Source organism: Puma concolor, chromosome B4, assembly GCF_028749965.1.
Source record: "Puma concolor isolate L17-30 chromosome B4, mPumCon1.1.hap2, whole genome shotgun sequence".
Taxonomy (NCBI): Eukaryota; Metazoa; Chordata; class Mammalia; order Carnivora; family Felidae; genus Puma; species Puma concolor.
In genome coordinates, this window is record NC_141673.1 from 66810543 (window position 1) to 66834487 (window position 23945).

General features: G+C 49.6%; 2 protein-coding genes across 6 annotated transcripts; both read left to right on the forward strand.

The window, feature by feature from the left end:
- Positions 1-28: 28 nt before the first annotated feature.
- PRKAG1 (protein kinase AMP-activated non-catalytic subunit gamma 1) lies at positions 29-12910 on the forward strand. Of its 4 annotated transcripts, none has more exons than XM_086713510.1 (12): positions 30-170; positions 4088-4136; positions 9778-9930; positions 10131-10212; positions 10311-10369; positions 10510-10555; positions 10658-10712; positions 11044-11170; positions 11276-11441; positions 11596-11633; positions 11901-12047; positions 12187-12910. In XM_086713510.1, exons 1-12 carry the CDS (start codon positions 73-75, stop codon positions 12289-12291), a joined length of 1125 nt encoding a protein of 374 aa, XP_086569636.1. In that variant the 5' UTR covers positions 30-72; the 3' UTR covers positions 12292-12910. The 4 variants fall into 4 exon arrangements, 3 of the variants coding, with proteins under 3 accessions (XP_086569637.1, XP_086569636.1, XP_025785855.1); XM_025930070.2 differs by having other exon boundaries at positions 33-170; positions 9821-9930; XM_086713511.1 differs by lacking the exon at positions 9778-9930 and having other exon boundaries at positions 29-170.
- Positions 12911-14069: 1159 nt separating this feature from the next.
- Positions 14070-20027, forward strand: DDN (dendrin). Of its 2 annotated transcripts, XM_086713509.1 has the most exons (3): positions 14070-14141; positions 15987-16058; positions 16470-20027. In XM_086713509.1, the coding sequence occupies exons 2-3, from the start codon at positions 16012-16014 to the stop codon at positions 18379-18381; spliced, it is 1959 nt and encodes a 652-aa protein (XP_086569635.1). In that variant the 5' UTR covers positions 14070-14141; positions 15987-16011; the 3' UTR covers positions 18382-20027. The 2 variants fall into 2 exon arrangements, with proteins under 2 accessions (XP_086569635.1, XP_086569634.1); XM_086713508.1 differs by lacking the exon at positions 14070-14141 and having other exon boundaries at positions 15841-16058.
- The last annotated feature ends 3918 nt before the right edge of the window (positions 20028-23945 follow it).

The following is a 23945-nucleotide window of genomic DNA, read 5'->3' on the forward strand; positions in this document are numbered from 1 at the left end:
GTGAGCTCCCCGCCTTCCGCCCTTGGCTTGCGTCTGTCTGACGTAGGCGGAAGTGGTGTAGCGGTACCGGACATGGGGCGGGACCTGTCCCCCCTCCACCCCTCCCGCCCGGCTCCCAGAGAGCTTCCTAAAGCGAGCGAGCCCAGTCTGCGCCTCTTGAAATGGAGACGGTGAGGAGCACGGGAGGGCGGCGGGGGGCGCTGTGGAGCCTGAGACCCCCCGTTAGGGGACAGGGAGGCCTGGGCAGGGACCGGCGCTGCTGCCCAGTAAACGAGAAGCCGGTGCCTGTCCTATCCCGTGACTCTGCCCCTCCGCTCCTTCGCTGGGCGCATCTCCTAGGACTGGGCCGCGCGGTGCATACTTTCCGTCCGCGGTAGTCTCAGCCCAAGCTGGCAGTGTTTGCTCTCCACTAGGAACCCGCGCACACCCTAGCGATTTGGGGCCTCCTCTCCTCATAGCACCTCAAACCTTCAGAGGTTTGCCAGAGAGCAGGGTTGTGACCCGGCTTTCCTGGGTGAGGCGGGGGAGGGGGGGCTTCCAAGGGACTGCCACTTGCAGGTAGCACCTGGCCCTCAGTTGTCTGAGTGTGAGCCTTGCCATCACAAAGACCTCTGCTTCGAGGTGTCCAGCGAACTCACACTGCCTTAGTAAGACTGAAAAGTGGGCTTTCTCTGAAGGAGGGAATCTTTTTAGTGTTAGAGGCCGCCCTGTCCCCGGACAAGTTTAGGTTATGCCCTGCTCTGCGACTGTAAGCAGGCGGCACGGATCATTCTTGGCTAGCAGGCATTGCCCAATTGTGGCAGGCCCCTGTCATCCTCCCAGAGATGCTGCAGGTAGCCCGCTGCATGTTTGGACCCACCCTCACTCTCCGGAGCCGCCTTCTAGCATCTGGAACCATGTATTCTCTGTCAAGCAGAGTAACCCTTCATGTCTTCGTTTTTATCATGTTACTGGCAGGTTCACCTTTCTTTGGGTCAGTCCCATGCCCATAGTAATTCCTTTACCACACCCTTTCTCTGCCTGCAGAGAGGTCATGGCCCTCGAGTTATAAATGAGAAAACAGACGGAAGTGTGGTAAAGTTGATTTGCAGTTGGTCACCCAGGCAAGGGAATTAGCTCTTACAGATTAAGAGGATTTTGCACAAGAATAAAGAGTTTGGGGCGCCTGGCTGGCTCAGGCAGCAGAGCATGCGACTCTTGATCTCAGGGTTGTGAGTTCTAGCCCCAGGTTGGGCAGTAGAGTTTACTTACTTACTTACTTACTTACTTACTAAATAAATAAATAAATAAATAAAAGAAAAGAAAGGTCTGATTCCATTAAATTGAAAACAACATATCAATTTTTATTTTACTTACTCATAAATGTGTTCTAGTTTACAAAACATTTTTATATAGATTTTCTAATTTGGCCCTCACATTTTATGTCCTGATTAGGTTCTTGGGATAGAAATTGTTTTAAAAAGAAAAGAAAACCCTTGCTTTGAAAATGCTCAGCCTGCCTAGAGTGGGGGTGAGGGCAAGCCAATGACAGTTGTTACTGAACGTAGACTGTAATAAATGCTATCATCAACATGCAAACAAAGGACTGTGGAAGCATGGGGAGGGAGAAATTATTGTAAACCTAAGAGAGGGCTTTGCAGGTTGAGAGAACAGTGTGAGCATGGGCATAGAAATCAGGGTATGTAAAGATTAATTGGGGGTGAGCCAGTGGCATGATGTTACTGGAGGTTTGGATTTTGCTTGCACTGGGAGAAAAAATTGGAAAAGTAGGCCAAGGTCAGGTTGAAGGTATTGCATGCCACACTACGTTTGAACTTTGTTTTGTAATAAGGGGAGCCATGAAGATCTATAAGCAAGGCAGTAAGTGTGCTTCAGGAATGTTCTCAACAGCTTCTGCAAATGGATGGAGCTACTTCAGAAAGTATTGAGCTCCTGGTTGCTGGAGATAACAGTCCCTTACAAACCTGAGATGCTTAGTGAGAGAACTTGGAGACAGCATGAAAGATGAAAAGGAGATAGATTTAGGGCAGGGAGACCAATTGAGAGAATGCTGCAGAAGTGAGAGGTAAAAGCTATAGTTAAAACTGTAAAAGTGGAAAGGATAGAAAGGGACTTGAGGCATTTCTTACATATCAGCTTAGCTGATAGATGTTAAGGACAAGTTTAGGTCATGCCCTGCCCTGCGATCCTAAGCAGACATGTTGGCGTGGTCCATTCTTGGAGGAATCAAAACTACAGTTCTAGGCACCTACGAGAGCAATGCAAAAAACAAAGATGGGAGCCACAGTAAGAATAACAGGGTGGAAGGACAGATACTGGTTTGTATTGAAGCATTTGAGGAGTCTGTGTGACATCTGTGGTTGTCCAGCAAACAATTAGAAATGTGGATCAGGAGTTCAGAAGAAACTGTGAGTCCATGTGTCAGATCTAGCCTGCGTCTGTATAATAATATTTTGTACTCATGTATTACAGTGGGACTTTCTCAGGTCTCCTGTGTTATTAAAAGCAGAGAAGACTGGACATAATTATCCTCCTCTGTGGATAAATAGGCAGAAAGATAAAGTCATATTCAGTTGTGGTTGACTGTTGTGTAGGTTTCTGTATCTCTAGCTGTACATCTGTTTTCTCGCTCTGTAACTTAATCATAGGTCTCTCTGTTCATATCGGTGTGCATCATTATCGTTATTAATTTGAGAGTTAAAAAACAAAGCAATTGAGATTTATATGCAAAACCCCATGCTAGATGTTATGGGTGATACAGAGAAATACAAAATAGTTCTAGGCTTCCAGGAATTTAAAACCTGTTTGGATAGAAAATGAACCAACAAAACAAAACACTGTAGCACAGTGCAGTATGTAAGTATTATATAATGGGTACAATAATTTCTACAGAAGCAACTGTTTCTGTGTCTTTGTATAGATCTTTGTGAGACTGTGTTATACTATGTGTGTATCTTTACTGCTGAACAGCCCTCTCTCCCACTTATAAGTGATGAGGCTGTTGTTCCGATAGCCTTGCCAAAAGGCCAGGCCAAGCTGATAGTCGTATGCAGCCCAGAGAGAAGAGAAGGAGATTATTCCCCTCCCCCTCTGCCCCCACCCTGGCCCATTAGGGGAGGGACGTTTAGGGCTGTCCTGCCAACTTGACCCTGTTTACCAGCCAACTTACCAGGCTCAAGCCGAGGCTTTTAATTTCATGTTACTACAGCAGCTATGTAGGTGAAGTATGACTTTAAGTTAGTTTGGGTATATTACCCAGAACAAACGGAGCCAAACTTGTTCATTCCAGTAGATTGAAATTATCATGACCCCTCCTGCGTTCCTAGATAACAATGAAATTTCCAAATGTTCCCACTTGAGGGAGCACAGACATGGTTCTGAAGGTTTCTCTGTATTCAAAGACTGTCAGGGGCAAAGAAACTTAGAAAACCAGCATCCTCTGGGCTGTAGCAGCCTTTGACTCACAAGGGTGCTAAGAGGAGTCGGGTCTTCAGTTTCAGAGCATTGACAGTCCTCATCTACCCCTCAGTCATTTAAGCTTTAACTCTCTGTGACAGTCAACTGCCGGGATCCTCCCCAGATGTGGTCCTCTCTTAGGGTAAAGGGGTATGTCTGTGATTCTAGTGTCTACATTTAGGCTTAGTATTGAGGGGAAAGCAGTATTGTCTCTCTGGCTTCCGTGTTTTTATAAAGTAGATCTGTGAGAACCTTGTGGGACTGGCCTTAAGCACAGATTTTCTAGTCTTGGCTTTTAAGATCTAATATTTCATCAGGCAGTGTAGTATATAAGGACATAGGCTTTGGAACCACACAGATATGTGTTCAAATTCCTATTCTACCTCTTACCAGCCACGTGACCTTGGGTATGCTGCTTAATATTTCTTGAACCTCAGTTTCCTAATGTGTGAAAATAAGGCTAATAGGAGTATTTACCTCAGGGTGGTTCTGATGATTAAATGAGATAATATTTCAAGAGGGCCTTATGGTGCTTTAAATGAAGTCATTAGTTCACCAGCCCTTCCCAATGATAGGCTAAAATGGATGGAATCAAGGATAGGCTGAATCTTTGTTTCTTTTGTCTCTCCAGGTTGCTTCTTCAGATAGCTCCCCAGCTCTGGAAAATGAGCATTCTCAAGGTAAGTTTACTAAAGAAAGGAGACCGGCTATGAAAGCAATAGCTGAACCATACCTTGTCTTCAGCAATGTTTTCAAATCTTCTCAGGATGCCCCCTGGGAAAAATCAAAACTGGGCCAGATAATGTGCCAAATCATACAAATCAGGAATAGTAATTTGGCAGGAGCACCCAGGAGTAAATCTTGGGCAGGGTGGGGATGACTAAGATTTTCAATTATCAAACCACTTAAAGGAAATTTTTGAGGAAAAACTTCCATAGGCAACTCTGGGCTGCCTAACCATGAATCAAGGCCCCTAGTACTTTTGAATTAGCCCAGAAACAATGCCACTAGGCTTTTATCATCCAGTGAGCTCACTAAAGCCACTGAGTGTACACAAGAAATTCTAGAAAGGCCTTGAAAGCCCTTAAAACTAATCTAGAAATTGACACACTAAACCATAAAATCCAGGGCACAGGAGAAGGCAATTCCAGCACCTTCCCGAATAACTGGTGAGAAGGAAATGGTTAACCGTAGACCATCTAGAAAGAAGCAGAACTTATAGGCACCCCCCTTAAAGGATTTTGCCCAGGAACACTCCTGGGGCTTCCCAGGACATATTTATGGTATCAGGAGTACATACTTTCTCAGAGAATTGAAATACGGGGTGAGGTCTTAGGACAGATTATTAAGGGTCTCTGAGTTCTCCACAAGACTTTTTAAATGTTCTGTTTTCATTTTGTTGGTATCCAGAAAAGTTAATATGGTCATATTTGAATGATCTGGATGATATTCTTCATAACTGAGACTGCCACATGATAGCAGTGCCTGTTTTATGTATCCGAGTACATTTGCAGTAGCACCAAGGCAAGGGTCAAAAACTCAAACTGTCTGCATGAACCAAGCAGTGCTGGAGGCTGCATATTCCTGACAACCTGTAGATCTCGTCACATGTAAAAGGAGGCAGCAACAATCCAGGTCTTGTCCGTTGTCACCGTTTAGGAATTCAAGCCTGGTTTGGTCAGATCTGATTTTGAAAGAAATTGAGAATTTGGATCTTTATGTTAATCTCCAGATTTTTAAAATTGGGGAACTGATTTAAATTACTTTTAAACTACTGAGACAGCCAAATCAAATATGCTTGTAATTCTGTAGCCTAAAATGATATTATTTAACCATCAATGAAGTATGCCTTAAACTGACATCAAAAGACATGTTCTTGGGAACTCCTTTAGCCCATCCACCTCAGGCAAGGCAGGGGAGTCCCAGGATGGGGGACACTTGGAATACTGGAGTCCCACAGGGGCCAGCAGCACAGGCCACAGTTTTCCCCTACACGACCTTGAAAAAAAAGACATGTTCTTGGGAGTTCTGTGAGTTGTCAAATTTGAAAAACAATAGTGGGCTTCCAGTTACAGGTGGTGGATTGAATACACACATCTACTCTTGTTCTTCTACAAAGAGCGACTAAAACCACCATAAAAAATTTTTTTCAAAAGGTACAAACCCAGCAGAATAGGGAGAATAAAAGAGGAGACAATAGTAATTGGGAGCTGGAAAACAGAGGCAAGAGTGGTAAATGATTTAGCAGACCCGAGAAAACTGAATTATAAACTAGCAATGGGGAAAGGCGAGACGCATTGAAGATCTAAGAAGCAGTCAGAATCTGAGACTCCCTGCTCCACTGAGTGCAGCTAGGAAGCTGCTCCTCCCAACTTTGGCAGACTGAAGGTCTGGAGAGGGGCTCAGGCCTAGTTGAGGGCTGAAGTACTATAGCAAATGCAGGAGCACGAAGTGAACTACTCTGGATGCTGAAATTCCAGTCCTTTTTCCAATCCAGTTTCCAGAATGCTGACAGAAAAGACTTCATACTCCCAAGCGTGGAACTGAATAAATAATCCTTCTCTCCAGAATCCCCTTGAAGAGAAAGCCCTAAAAATACGGACTGTTCCCCATCTAAACAGCTCACAGTTAACAAGTTAACTGTGTTAACAGTTAACGTGTACACTTGAGCTTCCAATCAGCTTTAAAGACTGCACTCTTAGAATATGGTTTGAATGCTCCTTTAAACCAAGGATTACCAGACATCTAAAGAAAGTCTCTAACGTTAAAAAAGAAAAGAGATCCAAACTGCATCCCCCCCAAAAGAAACAAATAGGAGGGGCGCCTGGGAGGCTCATTCGGTTAAGCATCTGACTTCGGCTCAGGTCATGATCTCACGGTTCGGTTCATGGATTTGCGCCCTAGATCGGGCTCTGTGCTGACAGCTCAGAGCCTGGAGCCTCTTTTGGCTTCTCTCTCTCTCTCTCTCTCTCTCTCTCTCTCTCTCTCTCTGCCCCTCCCCTGCTAGCACTCTGTCTGTCTCTCTCAAAAATAAACAAACATTAAAAAAAAAAAAAACTGTTTAAAAGAAAAATGATCCAAACTGCCCCTGCAAAAGAAATAAATAGAAGGGGCACTTGGGTGGCTCAATTGGTTAAGCACCCAACTTTGGCTCAGGTCATGATCTCGCAGTTCGTGAGTTTGAGCCCCGTGTCTGGCTCTGTGCTAACAGCTCAGCTGTGTCTCCCTCTTTCACTGTCTCTCCCCCACTCATGCCATTTCTCTCTCTCTCTCTCTCTCTCTCTCCCTCTCTCAAAAATAAATAAACACTAAAAAAATTTTTTAAAAGAAACAGGAAAAACAACAGAAGGAAAAATTCAATGCATAGAGAAGAAAACTTTAGAAATTAACATTAATTTCAGATAAAGAACATTTCCACTATGCAACAAGTACAGGAAACCATTTTTTAAAGGAATTTTCAGAAAACAAAGAGGGTCTCTAGGATATTAAAAGTATAATAGCAAAAGTTCAAAACTAAGTAGAAGGTTTGGGAAATTAGGTTGAGGCAGTTTCCCAAAAAGTAGAATTAAAAATCAGAGAAGTGGGGTGTCTGGCTAGCTCAGTCCAGACAGCATGTGATTCGTGATCTTGAGGTTGTGAGTTTGAGTCCCATGTTGGGTGTAGAGATTACTTAAAAATACAATCTTTAAAAAAACCCCACAAAAATCAAAGAAGTGGAGGAAAAAAAACCACACCCAAAACAAAGAAGCATAAAATAGGAGAGAAGATATTTTAACAACAGCAACAATTCACCAAACAAAAAACCAAAACAAATAAAAACAACCTTAAAGGGTCAGTCAAGGAACTCTTATAATCTACATAATAGCAGTTACATGGGGTGCCTGGGTGGCTCAGTGAGTGGAGCATCCCACTTTGGCTCAGTTCATGATCTCACATTCATGAGTTCCAGCCCCGCATCCAGCTCTCTGCTGTCATCACAAAGCCCGCTTTGGATCCTCTGTCCCTCCCTTGCTTGCGGGCCCACACTCTTTCTCTCTCAAAAATAAACAAACATTTTAAAATAAATAAATAATAGGAATTACAGAAAGAGAAAAAGGACATTACAGAGGGAAGGACACGATCAAGGAAAAAATTCAAGAACATTTCCTGGAACTGAAGGACATTAGTTTTCATACTGAAAAGACTCATTGAGTATTCAGCACAGTGGATGAAATTGACCCACCTAAACCAGAATCATCATGAGATTTCAAAACACTGGAAACAAAGAGAAGATCCTGAGTCTTCAGAGAGGAAAAAAACAAGTTACATAAAAAGAATCAGAATTGCCTTAGACTCTCAACACACCAGAAGCTAGACAGCAATGGGGCAGTGCCTTCAGCATGCTGCAGGAAAATAAATTCAAACCTAGAATTCTATATCCAGCCAAATTATACATCAAAGATGAAGGTAAAATAAAGAAAATAAAGATATCTGCAGGCTGAAAGTTCTCAAAAAATTTACCTCCCATGCACCCTTTCTCGGGAAGCTACAGGAAGATGTACACCCCCAAAACAAGGGAGTAATAAAAAAAAAAAAAAAGATGAAATCATAGGATACAGGACACAGGAGTGCCAATACAGGAGAGACGTGAAAGGTGGCCCCTGGATGGTGATGAAGGAAGATCTCAGGATGACAGCTGTGCACAGCAGCAAACCAGCCCAGATTTGGGCAGGTCAGAATAGACTGGGCTCTGGATAAACTTCTTTGGGTTGTTTAAATTGATAGACTAGTGCTTCTGAACCCCTTGAAAAGGAGATTTAAACAATTGGTGAAGAGTTTGGGGTTGCATTAGTTATAAATACTTCAATTAGTTATTAAAAACAAAAAAAGATGACAATAACTCCAGGGAAAACAAAGTTGCAAAAGAAAGAAAAAATAAATGAAGGGGTGCCTGGCTGGCTTGGTCAGTGGAGCATACGACTCTTGACTTCAGGATTGTGAGTTCAAGCCCCACATTGGGTGTAGAAATTACTTTAAACAAATAAAATCTTTAGAAAAAAGGGGGAAAAGAAAAAAAAAAGTCAAGAGTTTACAGTTGGGCTTAGCTCTGAATAATAATATTTAGTCAAAATTATTTAAATACTAATGTAACCAACATTATAGTTTAACTTCTGGAAGAATGGGGAGATGGGAGGTTCATGTTTGTGTTGGGGTCTTAGTATGAAGGAGAACTGAAAATTCTCATATACCTTGGATGATAATAGATAATGCCCAAAAGTGGAAAAATCAGAAAAGAGCAATATATATAGCTTGTTAATTATACACATAGAAATAAGTGCCAAAATAATCAGCTAAAAGAGGTCTCATCTCTGGGGAGGGCTAGTACAGGGCAGTAGGTGCCAGGGACTAGTTTTTCTTAACAAAATTTGTAGAACTATTTGATTCTTTAAACTGTGTATCTGTATGACTGGTTAAAAATTAAAAACAAACAACTGGCATAGGATTTAAGATCATGAACTTTGGCATCAGGTAGGTCTGTGTTTAAGTCTTTCTTGTCACTTACTAATGGTGTGACCTTGAACAGTTTATTTAACTGCTTCCTACCTGTTTTCTCATCTGAAAAATGAGGACAGCATTTGCTTTCCAGATTTACTGTCAATCTGTGAGGATTAAATGATGTCATATTTTTAAAGTACACATAGCATAGTACATAGCACATTCAGGTTATTATTTTGTGGGTTGCTTCTCCACTTTAAAGCAAGCAATTAAAATCCGAGGAATAGACAAGTAAACACATCCAGGGTCTCCCATTGGCCTAGAGTAGGTGAGATGATTTCTGATTCACAGGGTCATCCCAAGATGGACTCTCGGGGTGTTTTGGGCCAGGTTAATTGAGCACTGGGCTCCAACTGAATGTTGATCTAAAATGGCCCAACTTGGACCAGGACTTTCTCATCTGTAGGTCTTAGAAGAATTTTAAGAAGCTTACTTGAATTTTAAGAAGCTTAATTACATCTTCACCGAGAAAAGAGAACAAGTGAAAATGCGCTTAAACATATGAAAGGGAAAATTTGAGTTAAAGATGAGAAAAAAACTTTTAGACTAAACAGGTTAATGATAGATATTATAGACTTTCTGTTTTAGTCAGCCATCTTTTGCATAAGGAGCCAATAAATATAGCCCTACCTGGAGTCGGGGGTTGAATGAAATGGTTTCTAACAGGTTTATCCAGGTTTTGTGGGAATAGGAACAAAATAGATAGACAAGGGGGCCTTATAAAAAAATCAGCCTCTAAATATTTGAACAACTACACTTTTATTTTCTGCCTCTTTTGATTGTGAGTTGATGCATGGAAGGAAGCTTCTAACTATCCCACCCTATGCAGAGACCCCAGAATCCAACAATAGTGTGTATACTTCCTTCATGAAGTCTCATCGCTGCTATGACCTGATTCCCACAAGCTCCAAATTGGTTGTATTTGATACTTCCCTGCAGGTGGGTGAAATCCTCTTCTCCCATCCCCCTTCCTAGGAGCCTCTGGTTCAAAAACTTTCATCCTGTCTCATCCCAAGGGTAATATCCCTGTCCTTATATGGGTTTAGTCTCATGTTTTCCCCAGCATACCCAACCCCTTTCTTTTAAAGTCCTGCACCCTGTGAATCTTCCTTTGTGATTATTACTCTTTTTGACTACAGGTGAAGAAAGCTTTCTTTGCTTTGGTGACTAATGGTGTACGGGCTGCCCCTTTGTGGGATAGTAAGAAGCAAAGTTTTGTGGGTAAGCAAAAGTTTCTGGAACACAGTATTATTGGCATCTTGTGCTGGGCAGGGAGAGAAGCTTTGAACAGTACTGAGGGATCTTGTCTTGGCTTCTAGGCATGCTGACCATCACCGATTTCATCAATATCCTGCATCGCTATTATAAATCAGCCTTGGTAAGGAACCTTAGCGCAATGACCAAAACCACTTTCCCTACCTAGAGTCCCCCATTCTCAGTTCCTTTCTCCCAAGGAAACTACAAGGGGTTAATGCAGCAGAGAGATCAAGTCTCAAGTTCTGTTGCTTCTGCTTCCAGGTACAGATCTATGAGCTGGAAGAACACAAGATAGAAACTTGGAGAGGTATGTAGAGAATTGGGGGTTGTAAAAAGAAAATGGGATGGAGAGTTTAGTGGGAAGTGGTTTTCCATACTGGTATTTTGTGAACCTCCCTTTTCCCTTCAGAGGTGTACCTACAGGACTCCTTCAAACCACTTGTCTGCATTTCTCCTAATGCCAGGTGAGTTCCAGCTACCCATTTGTCCATAAAGGGAAGAGCCTTGCCACCAGCGTAGCTAAAGCTTTAGATACCCAGAGATCTAGAGGCAGAAGAGAGAAAAGATGCTCCTCACAAACACACACACACACACGCACGCGCACACACACACACACACACACACACACACACACACACACACATATACACTCACACACTCTTTAGGTCTGGTTTGAACACTGCTGTCCTCTCCCAGTCACCAGTTTTCCCTCTTTGTAAATATGTTCTTAAAAGCTGTTTACCCACCTTGGGCTCAGCACTGTGGGACTTATCTTTATTCCCCACCTTCCCACAGCTTGTTTGATGCTGTCTCTTCATTAATTCGAAACAAGATCCACAGGCTGCCAGTTATTGACCCAGAATCAGGCAACACCTTGTACATCCTTACCCACAAGCGTATCCTCAAGTTCCTCAAACTGTTTGTAAGTGTCCTCAGCCTGGTTTTTACTCCTTATATACAAGGTTGGATGGGTATCCAGGGGTGGTTTGGGGAGCCTTCAAGATCAAACTGATGGTTCTCTCCTCAGATCACTGAGTTCCCCAAGCCAGAGTTCATGTCTAAGTCTCTGGAAGAGCTACAGATTGGCACCTATGCTAACATTGCTATGGTCCGCACCACCACCCCTGTCTACGTGGCTCTGGGCATCTTTGTACAACACCGAGTTTCAGCACTGCCAGTAGTAGACGAGAAAGGTGAGAGATTTCACAGAAGAAGAGGGAGGGCTCCAGGGAAGCCAGGGTGGTTCTGGGAAAATCTGTCCGTCAGCTCAGTCCGGAGGGCGATGCTATAGGCAGGGGGAGCCTTGGATGCCAGATCCTCCTTGCTGAGCTGCCTCTGTCCCCCTAGGGCGTGTGGTGGACATCTACTCCAAGTTTGATGTTATCGTGAGTGATTGTGGAGGGGCTGGGAGGTAGGGAAAGGGGTGGGGTATTGAATGTGGAGAGGGAGTAGAAGAGAGTCTTTTCTGGGACCTAAGGGTTTTAGAAGCTTCCAAACTTTTGAATCCTATTTGAAAAGGAATTGAATGAGTTGGGTGTGGCTTGTGGGCATGGCTGACAACTACCCTAAATCCCTCTGGTGTAGGTGGGTGGGGTCAGGGGTTGGGGGCTGGCTCCCTTGCTTCCTGCAAGCACCTTCCTCTCTCTCCCCAGAATCTGGCAGCAGAAAAGACCTACAACAACTTAGATGTGTCTGTGACGAAAGCCCTCCAACATCGATCACATTACTTTGAGGGTGTCCTCAAGTGTTACCTGCATGAGACTCTGGAGACCATCATCAACAGGCTGGTGGAAGCAGAGGTAGGGAGGCCAGTGACCCAGAAGGAGCTGGGGGAAGCAGCTTTGAGTGTGGGGTTTGGCAAGGAGAGTCGGGGTTGAAGGGCTCATCCTAACTGAGGCCGTCACTAAAATCCCTTTTCTCCTGTGTTGCTTCACGCAGGTTCACCGACTTGTAGTGGTAGATGAGAATGATGTGGTCAAGGGGATTGTATCACTGTCTGACATCCTGCAGGCCCTGGTGCTCACAGGAGGAGAGAAGCCCTGAGCTGGGGAACGGGTCAGGCAGCACCAGGGGACATACCCCACTCACTGCCTGCCCACAGTTCTAGGAACCACAGATGAAACCTTAAGAGAATTGTAACTCTGTTCTCTGCTTGGGAGCCCCCTAGCTGGGACTCCCTGGGAGCTGGGGAAGGTGTGGGGGGAGGAAGGAGAATGGATTTTTAGCTGTCCTTGTCCTCACACATACAGCCTAGCCCATCTTAGCCCCTGCCTTCTTAGACATATCCCCCTTACTGGGTGAATGATGGGCTGTGTGCCCCTCAAGCAAATTCTGATCTCTAAGAGATCCCCAGACCTCACCCAGCCTTTGCCTCTGCCTTTGCCCCTGACTCCACCCTGAGATAATAGCACAACAAACCCCTTCTAAAGGTATTTTTATTTATCCTGTTAAATGCTGTATGGAGGAGGCTGAGTCCATTTAGTGACGTTTCTTCCCATAATGGCAGTGGGGAGGATTGTGGGGAGGAGGGCCTTTGGGTTCCTGTGCTGTGTGCATATGAAGGGAGGTGGGGGTTAGGAAGAGGAGGAGGGCAGAGTGATTAGCTGAGGTTATTGCTTTTCATGGCAAACGTAATTAAAATGACAGGAACCTCTTCATGGTATTGCAGTGTTTTTGATTCTTGTAGTTGATAGACACTATGCTCAAACGTCCTACTTCATATGGCTTCTTTAACTCATTATTGACAACAACAGAATAATGGCACATGTATACACACACACACACACACATACACACACACAGATAATTGTGTCAGGCACCATTCTCTGTGCCTTACATATATTAATTCATTTAATCCTCAGAACAATGGTAGGCACGATTCCAGTTTTACAGATTGTTCAAAAAAACTGAGGCACAGAAGACTAAGAACCAGCCCAAGGCCACACATCTAATAAAATGTAGAGCTAGGATTTGAACCCAACAGTCTGGCCCCAGAGCTCCTGCTCTTTACTACTGTGCTAGACTTACTACCTTTCCCAGTCTATTCCCGGAAATTCTCCTTGTTACCTCACTTTCCCCTCTGCCTGAACCATAGCTGGGCCCCAGGAAAATCTCATAATAGTATTTTGTCTCCAGAGAGTAGAGGGACTGAGGTCTCCTTTAGGCAGAGAGACATGCCACAGTCATCAACTTTTCTCAGGGAAGGTTGGACTCTGTGTTTGAATTTTGCTGGGCTGGCACTGTCTTTGAACCCACAAAATGCCTTGCCATTCCGCCAACGTGCGAATGAGCTGGAGGGTGAGGGTTGTGGGGAGCAGGCTCTTTACCTGTGCTGGAACCGTGTGGGCCAAAATAGTCAACACCAAACACCATAAGGACTGCTAGACTGTTGGGCATGAGCCAGATTTTGGGTGCCATCTCACCACTGACTTGTAGGTTTGATACCGTTTCCTGCTCAAGACCAGAAGCAATCTTGGAGTAATTCCTTGCCCTACGCACACCGTACCTAAGAACTCTGATGAACCCTGACATACCATATTGGTTCCTCCAAAGTAGGTTTCCTGACGGCACATGCGCAAGAGTTTCAAGGCATCTGTCAGGGCCCCCATCTTGGCTCTGGAGAAAGTCCCTGCTTCTGCATTCTCTTCTTCACAGCTTACAGCACATTCCCAGACTTGGGGGAGGGAGGCTTCCAAGTTATTAGAATTAGGGTATGTTTATGTGGGGGGGGTGGTGAGTGCATGATGGAAAGGACAGATGTCTCCTTATGTCACATTCCATCATGGACAGTTTGTCTAGGGAGGAGGCAAGGGCTTTAAAAAGCCTTAGGACTCTGGTGGGACCTAGGTGGAAGGAAGCACTGTGGAGCAAAGAGCCACCAGTGTGCAGAGCTGGTAGGTGTGTGAAGGGTCTGGGGGGTGGGGAGGGGCCTCCAATGGTTGGAATAGGGGCTGTTTGGGTTATTGTAAAGGTCCATACTGGGGAGCAGGGGGCCTGGGTTTGATTGTTCTGGTTCTCAGTAAGTCCATCTCTGCCCCACAACACCCTTCTGGCTCCATCTTCGTAAAAGGAAGGGTCTGTACCCAAAGGGCTGCATGATCTTTTGCCTCTCCCATTCTCCCCTAAAACCCAACCAATCAGTCTCAGAATCTGAGAATGGAGTAGAAGGAAAGATAAGGGACAAAATTGAGGAGCCTCATGGCTTATTCTTACTTAGTCCTCTTAGAAGAGGCAAATTATCCCTTCTTCCTCAGCAACCATTGCCATACACACTCTTCTCCCACCTCCCTGCACCCGTCTCCTCCACTGGAGCTGCTGCCATGGTTGCCAGGCATGGTTGCTAAGTCTCTGCATGGAAGGGTTGGCGTGGGCTGTGCTGCCACTAACATTACCATGGTGAATCAGGGGACACCTGGTATAGGCTTGGGGGGAGGGATCATGTAGATGTAAGCAACACCTTCTGCCCCTGGGACAGAATGATCCTAAAAGGTGACCATCTTAAGCACCACTTCAGGTGGGGGGGAAGTGAGCCAGGGATTGTGGTAGTGGTGAGGGGGAGCTCTACCCTGGGAAGTGGGGGCCACTTTCATCATTTCAGTTGCTAGGGGGTTGGTTTTGCCAAGAGAGCACAGTATTCCTCCTCCATCCCTTCTGAAAGGGTGCAAATGCATAACCACCGTGGTCTGTCCTCCATAAGGCTCAGCAGAGCTGTGTGGGCACAGAACAGTATGACCCCCAAGTCCTGGCTCCTGGATTGGGGGAGAGAGCCTGCTGCGGGGAGAGGGCTCCATAGGTCCCCAAGGACAAACATGTGGAACAGGAGTGTGGGACAGTTAGGATGGCCAAGACAGACTCCTGTGTGCAGCTGTACAAGCAGCCCTGGGCTGCAACACTGAGAGGGTAAGGAGTTAAGGGTGTGGAGGTTACCCTTTCTGGGCTTGGGGGAGGCAGCTCTCCCCCAGAGTCACATAAAAGCTGTGTGAAAACCACCGCCTCCTCCCTCCACCGCATGGAAGCTGGTTACTCATCTCTCTGCACCCGAACAGCCACTGCCGCTAAAAATAGACCCCCTGCACCCCAACCCCATGGAAACCAACGGAGAGTGGCAGGCAGAGACCTTGACTTCCATTCCCATCACCTCCCTGTCCGGGAAACTGAAATCCGAGGCAGGAAGTCAGAGGCAGAACCCTGGTGGTCAGGCACCCCGACAAGCAGAAGAGGGAAGGATTAAAACGACAGGAAGCTTGAAGAAATGGGGGTGGGGGAGGGGCACCGTCAGCTTGGCAAGAATTAGAAGTCCCCTGCCCACTCACGCAGGTCCCATCAGGCTTGGGGGACATGAGCAATGGGAAGGGGCGCCCAATCCCGGGCCCCAGGGGGCGGCCGTGCACATGGGGGAGGTAACAGCGCTGTGCCGTCCGCGCCGCGCCGTGTCACATGCGCGCGCGCACACACACACAGACAGGCACACACGTGTGCCCGGGTATATATAGTCCCCAGTCTCTGGCCCCGTTCGCTCTGCAGTGGGCGCCGGCTCCTCGGGCTGGGAGGGGGCTCTCGGGGCGGGTGGGAGGGTGGGGGGCCGGGGTGGGGTGGGGCAGGATGCTGGATGGCCAGCTATTCTCCGAGGGGCCCGACAGCCCCCGGGAGCCCCAGGATGAGGAGTCTGGCAGCTGCCTCTGGGTGCAGAAATCCAAGCTGCTGGTGATCGAAGTGAAGACAATTTCCTGTCATTATAGTCGCCGCGCCCCTCCTCGACAGCCCATGGACTTCCAAGCCAGCCACTGGGCCCGTGGGCCCCAGAGCCGCACGTGAGTGAAGGAGGGGTGACGGGAAGAGAGTGGTGGGGCGGGGAGTGGGGTCCGGACCTCCCCGCAGGCACCAGCCAGCGCTGCTGGTCCCCCTTCTCTTTCCCACGCCTCCCCCCACCCCATCCCGAGGGCTGGGGCCTGACTCGTCCCGCATTGTTTTGGGGGGCAGGAGTGGGTGTGAGGAAGGGCAAGAGGTGAGATGGGGCAGACGCTGTTAAAGTGTGCATGGAGAGATGGTGAGGAGTCCGGCTTCGACTTCAGCCCTAACGTATACGCACGTGCACACGCACACACACTCACACACACCCCTCCACACACCTGCCCCAAATGGTCTCCAGTGCTCCCAGCTCCCCGGATTTCGGCCCCCTTCCCCCACAAACTGCTCACCTGGGTTCCTGCTCATTGTCCCAGGTGTGGGCCGCGCTCGGGATCCCCTGAACCGCCGCCCCGCCGTCCCTGGGCCTCCAGGGTGCTGCAGGAGGCGACCAACTGGCGGGCGGGGCCCCCGGCCGAGGCCCGAGCCCGGGAGCAAGAGAAAAGGAAAGCGGCATCGCAAGAGCGGGAGGCCAAGGAGACCGAGCGAAAAAGGCGCAAGGCTGGTGGGGCCCGAAGGAGCCCCCTCGGTCGGCCCCGCCCGGAACCTCGGAACGCCCCTCGGGTGGCCCAGCCTGTAGGGCCCTCAGCTCCTTCACGACCCGAGCGCCTGGGGCTGGCGGGGCGACCGCCCCGTCCATCCGCGCAGCCTCAGAGCGACCCAGGGGCGGCGTGGGCGGGGCCCTGGGGAGGTAGGCGGTCAGGGCCCCCCAGCTACGAGGCACACCTGCTGCTAAGGGGCGCAGCCGGGACGGCCCTGCGACGACGCTGGGACCGCCCGCCACCCTACGTGGCTCCACCTTCTTACGAAGGCCCCCACAGGACCTTGGGGTCTAAGCGAGGCCCCGAGCCCTCCCAGGCGCCCGCCTCAGCAGCCTGTGCTCCGACTCCGGCCAGGACAGAGGGAGGGTTCACAAAGAAGAGGCTGGATCCTCGGATCTATCGGGACGTCCTCGGGGCTTGGGGTCTCCGACAGGGACGGGGTCTCCTGGGGGGATCCCCAGGCTGTGGAACAGCCAGGCCAAGGCTGGAGTCCGGCAAAGGGGCCGTGGAGAAAAGCCTGGGGCTGGCTAGTGCCGGCCCGAATAGTGGTAGTGACAGCCATCCCCAAGCCAAAGCTGCTGGGAGCCCAAGCTCGGAGACAGCTCCTGCGGGGTTGGCCGCTGCGACTCCCAGCCCACCGCGTCCCGCTCCCAGGTCCAGGCCCCATCTCAAGGGCCCCGGGGAAGGGAAAGAAAGTAGGGAACAGAGCTGGCTCCCCAAATGCTGGATTCCCTCCCTTAAAAGGCAGCCACCGCGACATAGCCAGACCCTCCCCAGACCCTGGGCTCCAGGAGGCACTGGATGGAGAGAGTCCCTGGGTCATAGAGAGGGGGCAGGACCTGAGACCTTGGAGGGTTGGAAAGGGGCCCGCCGCGCCCACACCCTGCCCCGCAGCTCCCGCGGCCCTGCTCGGGGAGAAGGCGTCTTTGTCATTGACGCCACGTGCGTGGTGATACGCTCCCAGTACGTTCCAACCCCTCGAACCCAGCATGTACAGCTTCTGCCCAATGGGGTGCCGCGCGTCGGGGGGGATGCCCCTAACCAACCGAAGCCCAACAAGGAAGAGGTCGAGGGAGTCGCGGCCTTTCCCTCCCCATGCCAAAAACTGCTGTTGAGCAGTCGCCTTTCACACCAGCTCGGTGGGGGGCGAGGGTTCGAAGCTGAGGGCGGGAAGCCCCCGGACTCCTCCTTGGAGGAGCGCGCCTCGCGCATCTTGGGGCTCCCGGTTGGCGAAGTAAACCTGCAGGACGCCCCCACGCAGCCAGGTAGCCCAGAGCGCTCAGTCTTAGGCCCACCGGCTTCGGGAGGCGCGGGCAGTGCCGAGGGCTCGGAGGAAGTGGCGGCTGTCCCGCGGCGCGCGGGCCGGGGCTGGGCGCGGACCCCAGGGCCCTACGCCGGGGCCCTGCGGGAAGCCGTGTCCCGCATCCGGCGTCACACTGCCCCGGACTCGGACTCAGACGAAGCTGCGGAGCTCAGCGTCCACAGCGGCTCTTCTGATGGAAGCGACACCGAAGCCTCGGGCGCCTCCTGGCGAAATGAGCGGCCCCGGCCCGGGGAAGGCGGGAAGACGGCAGAGCTGAGCGACAGTATCCGAGAGATTCTAGATGTCATCAACCGAACCGAGGAGGCCTTCTTCGGAGAAAGGGACACTAAGGGGATGCCACAGGGAAATAGGGAGCAGCAGTGAGAGGCCCTTTCTTGTATTTGTGTTCCCCAACCATTCCATCTTTGGGCCCACTGGTCCTCTTTCTTCCTCACAGACTTCCTTGTACCCCTTACCCATAGCCGTTCCCACACTTGAAATAGCAGCCGCCCGATTGAAAGGAAAGGGAGCATGTGGCAATTCATGGTTTCTTTTTTTTTTCTTTTCTTTGTCCTTTCCTTTCTTACTTTCCTTTCCCTTCCTTTCCTTTCCGGGAGAGGCGAGGATGAGCAGTTGACTTTAATCCCTGCTCCATTCAGGGCACTGGGGTAAAATCTTCACCAGGGGCAGATGAACTAGTTGTGGAGCTGAGCAGAGAGACCTAGCCAGGACCAGGAGGGAGGGCAGGGATGGTATAGTCATAGGAGGGCAACTTAGGGCGGAGTCTCTGGGCTGGAGGGAGAAAGTGATGGAAGAGGCTTCTGAGTGAGGTGACCAGGTGACATAGAGGCCTTTGGCAGAAGAGGAAGGGACCCAGAAGCAACCAGCAAAACAGGAAGAGGGCTTACTTTGGTTCACAAGGCCCCAAACAAGGTTCCAATCCCAACTCTGACACTGACTGCTGGGCGACCTTAGGCAAGTCACTTCCCTTCTCCAGGCCTACTAATATGTAAAATGAGGGAGTCCTAACATCATCTCTGATGTTTTGGATCCTTGGGGGAGGATTTGTATCTTATCCTCTCCTCCACCGGCCGAGAAAGAGAATTAGGAATAAATGTACGGAGTCTGAGTGTCCCTGGGTGGCTTCATTTTCACCTGCACTCGTTCACAACTCAAGAGATTGTCCAAGGTTTGCAGAAGATCTGAGTGAGTGGGTGAGGGCTTCTATCCCAGTATCTTAGGTTTAGGTGAGGGCTCCCCAAAGCAGAGCAGGAGTGTGGCCTTGTCACTGTCCCTGGCCTGCAGTGGTCTGAGCTGGGGAGGGAAGGCAGCCAGTGAATCAGCTTGGGACCTCTTTAGGCCTTCCCCTTTTCCTCCTCCCCAGTGTTCCTTAGTGATGCTATGAATTGTTACCACAATTTCATACCCCGGTGGTATCACTCATCTGAAAGAACCCTGAAAATTTCTTGCATCTCTGCCTCTTCCAGAAACCTTGGCCAGGGAAGGAAGAGGGAGGCTGGTCCCCAAAAGCCTGTAGGTGTGGGGTGTGATACTCGCTGTAGCCACTATGGGGCGCGCGCAGGTCGCGGATTTCCCCAGTAGCTAATTCCCGAGTCCCCCGCCCCGTACCCAGGCACTGCTAGTTAACCAGTTGATTCCCAGTTACTGCGCGCCGGTCCCCCGCCTTCCAGCCGTGTGAGGTCGGGGGCAGTCCTCTGGCCTTCTAGACTTCTGGAGCGCGCGGAGCCCCTCTTTGTACTCACCCACGCCAAGTGGCTTGGGACCCAGACACTGAAGTCTTTTTTCTCTACCATCTTGGAGAGCTCTGTCTCTATTTACTAGCCATGCGAATTTGGCCAAATCACTTCACCTCCCTGAGCCTCAGTTTCCTCATCTGTCAAATGGGGGTTTATAAACACCTACCTCGCAGGGTTGTTGTGAGGATTTTACGCGATAATGTATGTAAAGCGCCTTGCACAGTGCCTGGCACACAGTAGGCGCTCAATAAATCTAAGCTTCCCTTTGTCCAATCTTGGCATGTTCTTCCTTTCACCGACCTGACCTACTCCCTCCCTCCGTTGTCCTTCCCCCAGGGTTCCAGTTTCTTCCCACTTGGTGGGGGGCTGGGGGGACTCCTTTCTTTGATGGAAACTCCCGGCTCAACCCTGTCTCCCCTAGTCCGGACTCTTCCTTCCTTGCCCCCCACCCCACCCCCGCTGGCTCTTCCCACTGCCCCGGCGCACTCCCCCCACCCCCCATTCCGGGCAAGGGCTGAGTCAGCCTGGGTAAATTTAGCCGCCGACTCGGCGGGCGCGGGGGCTTCGCCCAGACTCAGTCGCAGAGTCCTGGCCCGCCCGCCTCTGCCCCCATCCCTACGAGTCCACCAGCTCGAACTCTGCGTTCAGAGCCCCAGCCCCATTCTCAAACTACTTCTGATTTGGGTCTCCCGTTGTCTCCATGTCACTCCCTACCCTCACCAGACAGACTAGGCAGGGCAGTTTGGGAGGTCGCGCTGGACCACAGCCTGTGGCAAGCTGACCTTGGTTCAGTGAAGGGGGGAGTGTCTCCTCCGGCTTCTGAACCTGAAGGGAGAGCATTGATCGGAATCACCCTGGAGAGTTCATCCCAGAACCTGCCCGGGACCCATAAAGTCAGGTTTCAAGTTAGCTCTTGCTGGGGAGGAGGTAAAGGAAGTGAGGTTCACCTCACTTTGGGCAGAGATCAGAGTTTCCTAAGGTCAGTCTACCTTCTACCTACAGGTCGATTCTAACTATTGAGCACTTACTGAGCACCTGAGAGGAACCGGGTGCTGGGTTGGGCTCCAGGAAAGAGAGGAGTAAGTAAGGCCTGCCTGACAATGGGGTGAAGATGAAAACACACAAATAACGATAGTAGTGAGCAGGGAGTGGTAAGTACTACAAGGAGTCAAACCAGGGAGATTGTATGGATTTTATGAGCTCAGGAAAGGCTCCCCGAAGGAGGAGACATCTGAAATAGAATCTGGGGAAAGGGGTTCCAAGCAGAGGGAAGAGCAAAAATGGGAGCACGGATATGGGGAAACAGTATGTGTAGGAAATTACCAAATGGTCTGCTTAGACTGCAGTTGAGGGAACATTCGGAGCACTTACAGAAGATAAAGGCAGGAGTGAAAACTGAGGGCACGCTGCGGTGAGGCTGGCCCACTAGGGAGAATGGGCCTTGGGCCTCTGGGCTTGAGAAGAGAACGGCCTTCAGGCCAGGAGGAAGACCGAGGAAGGCCAGGGCAGTGGTGAGAGCATCTGGCTGGAGAGCATCAGGGCCTCCAGGCTCTTGGGCTAGTAGAAGAGGTGAGCCGTGCAGGATAGTGGGAGGTAGACTCCGCCACGCTGCGAAAGCCTCTTCGGGGCTGAACACCCAGGAGGCCAGGCTCTCAGAGCTCACCCACACTACTACCGTTACCAGAGGAATGGTGTAGTGTGGTGTTTAGAGCATGGACTCGGGGGCCTGGCAGCATGGCTTTAGATCTTGCCCCTACCTCACGTCAGCTGTGTGACCTTGGGCAATTACTCAACCTCCCTGCGTCTTGGGGTCCTCAGTGATAAGATGGGGTTATTAATAGTGCCTTTCTCATAGGCCTGTGGGGAGGATTAAACGATTCAATATGTAAAAGCACTTAGAACAATGCCCTGTACATAGGAAGTAATACATAAGTGTTAAGCTCTGATTATGATTTATCTCTAGAGCTATCTCATTAGTATTTGGGGGTTTAGGAACAGGAGGATGGGGAAGCAGAGATAGGGCAAGAGGTGGGACAGGCAGCAGAGGCCAGGTCAAGAGGAGCTGGGAGGTCTGGGATGGAGACAGTCCCTTGAATGGGTGAATGGTGTACATGGAACCTCTGGGTAGTTAGAGCGGCGATGCAACCCACACCCCTTCCCCAGGACTTCCTCCATCTTTGCCTAAGGGTGGAGTCAGCACCAGCTGCTAAAGATCTGGGGAGAAAGGGATAGAGAGGAGGAGAGGAGTGACTGCAGGTCTGGGGGCCAGCCCTTGGTGAGCCATATCTCAGACTGGCCCTGCGTGGCACTGTGGGTGGGAGGCTGGAGGCTCCCTGCTGCGAAAATGACTTCTAAATCTGGCTGCGTCTGCCAGCTGGTCAGCCTTGAGACGGAGGCCACAACCACCCCCAACCTTGGGACAGCCTCACAGGTCAGGTGTAGGGACAGCAGACGCAGGAGGGCGTGGTCAGGTTGGGGCAGCAGGACACTACCCTCCCAACAGCCAGGTTCTTCCCGGGAAGCCCTTTTCTGTTGTCCCAAACGGGGCCCAGTTAATATGGCTTTAAAGGCCCAGCGGGCCCCTTCCCCTTTCAGACTCTCGTGGGGGCCCTGGAACTTCCCTAGATCGGTCACAAATGGATAACAAAGAACCAGGCCGTAATTATGGGACTTTAGAGGATTCAGGGTCAGGAGTGTGTGTCTGGGGTATGAGGAGGAGAGAACCAGGAGAGTTCTGGCTGGACCTGAGTCTATAGGGAGTGTGCAGAGTGTGCCTGTGGGGAAAGGTGAGCATTCACTCATTCATTTGTTCACTCATTCATTAAACATGTGTGCCAGGCCCTAGGGACACACAAGAGACTGAGACCTGGTTCCTGTTTAAAGGGAGCTTCCGGTCTAGGGTGAGATCTCTATCTCTGTGTGACATAGGGCGAGGGATGCGGGAGAGGAAACCCACAAAGGCATTACAGGGTAGACTGTATACATAATATATGTTAATGAAGGCCTTCCTGAGGATCCAGGCAAGCATGAAGGAAGGAGAAGTTCCCCGACTATGACTTCTGGGAGTGGGAATATACCTAAGGACTCTGAGAGACGGCTTACTGAGGGTGAATTTGTTAGTGAAGGAAGACTCCGTCTGCCTGCTGTCCTCTCCCCTGCATGTCTTGGCATGGGGTGGGGCTTCCTCCCTTGGAGCCCCGGATACTACATAGCTTTTTATGGGTCCTTTTTTTTTTTTTTAATTAATTTATTTATTTTGAGAGAGAGAGAGAACAAGAAGGGGAGGGGCGGAGGGAAGGAAAGACAGAATCCCAAGCAGGCTCTGCACCATCAGTGCAGAGCCCGATGCGGGGCTCGAAGCCACGAACCATGAGATCATGAACTGAGCCAGGGTCAGGAGTCGGAGGCTTAACTAACTGTGCCACCCAGGTGCCCCTTTATGACTCCTTTTATTTTATTATTACTTTTAAAATGTTTGTTCATTTTTGAGAGAAAGAGCACTAGCAGGGGAGGGGCGGAGAGAGAGGGGAACAGAGGAGCCGAGGCGAGCTCGAGCTCGAGCTCCATGCTGACAGCAGTGAGCCTGATATGACTCGAACTCACCAAACGTCAGATTGCGACCTGAGCCGAAATCAGACGCTTAACTGACTGAGCCACCCAGGTGCCCCTTTTTGTGTCCTTTTAAAGAATAGCTGCTTCCTCCATCCATCTATCCATCATGCATGCATGCATCCATCTATACATCTCACCTGTCCATTTATCCAGCCAGCTACCAATCCCTCTGTCCATCCATTCACCCATTTATCCATCTGTTCGTTCATCCATTCACTCATCCATTCATCCATCCATCTCTTCTCTTAATGAGGACATATGATATGCCTAGCTCAGTGCTACAAGGAATGCCAAGCACAGAGCCCACAGTCCTCAGGAAGGTGGAAGCCTAGTAGGAGGACAGGAAACACGCAGATAACCATCCATGGGACAGCCTGTACATGCTGTTCATGAAAGCCCTACCCAGAAGCTGCTTCAGGAGGCAAGGCCACTTTGCCAAGGGGTATGAGAAGGGCTGAATGTAGGGAGGGACACCTGAGATGGGTTTCAACAGGGGGAGATGGGGAAGAGGTACTTTCCAGGGCATGAGCAAAGGTAGAGAGGTGGGAAAGCCCAAAGCTTTCACGGGGAACAGAGTCA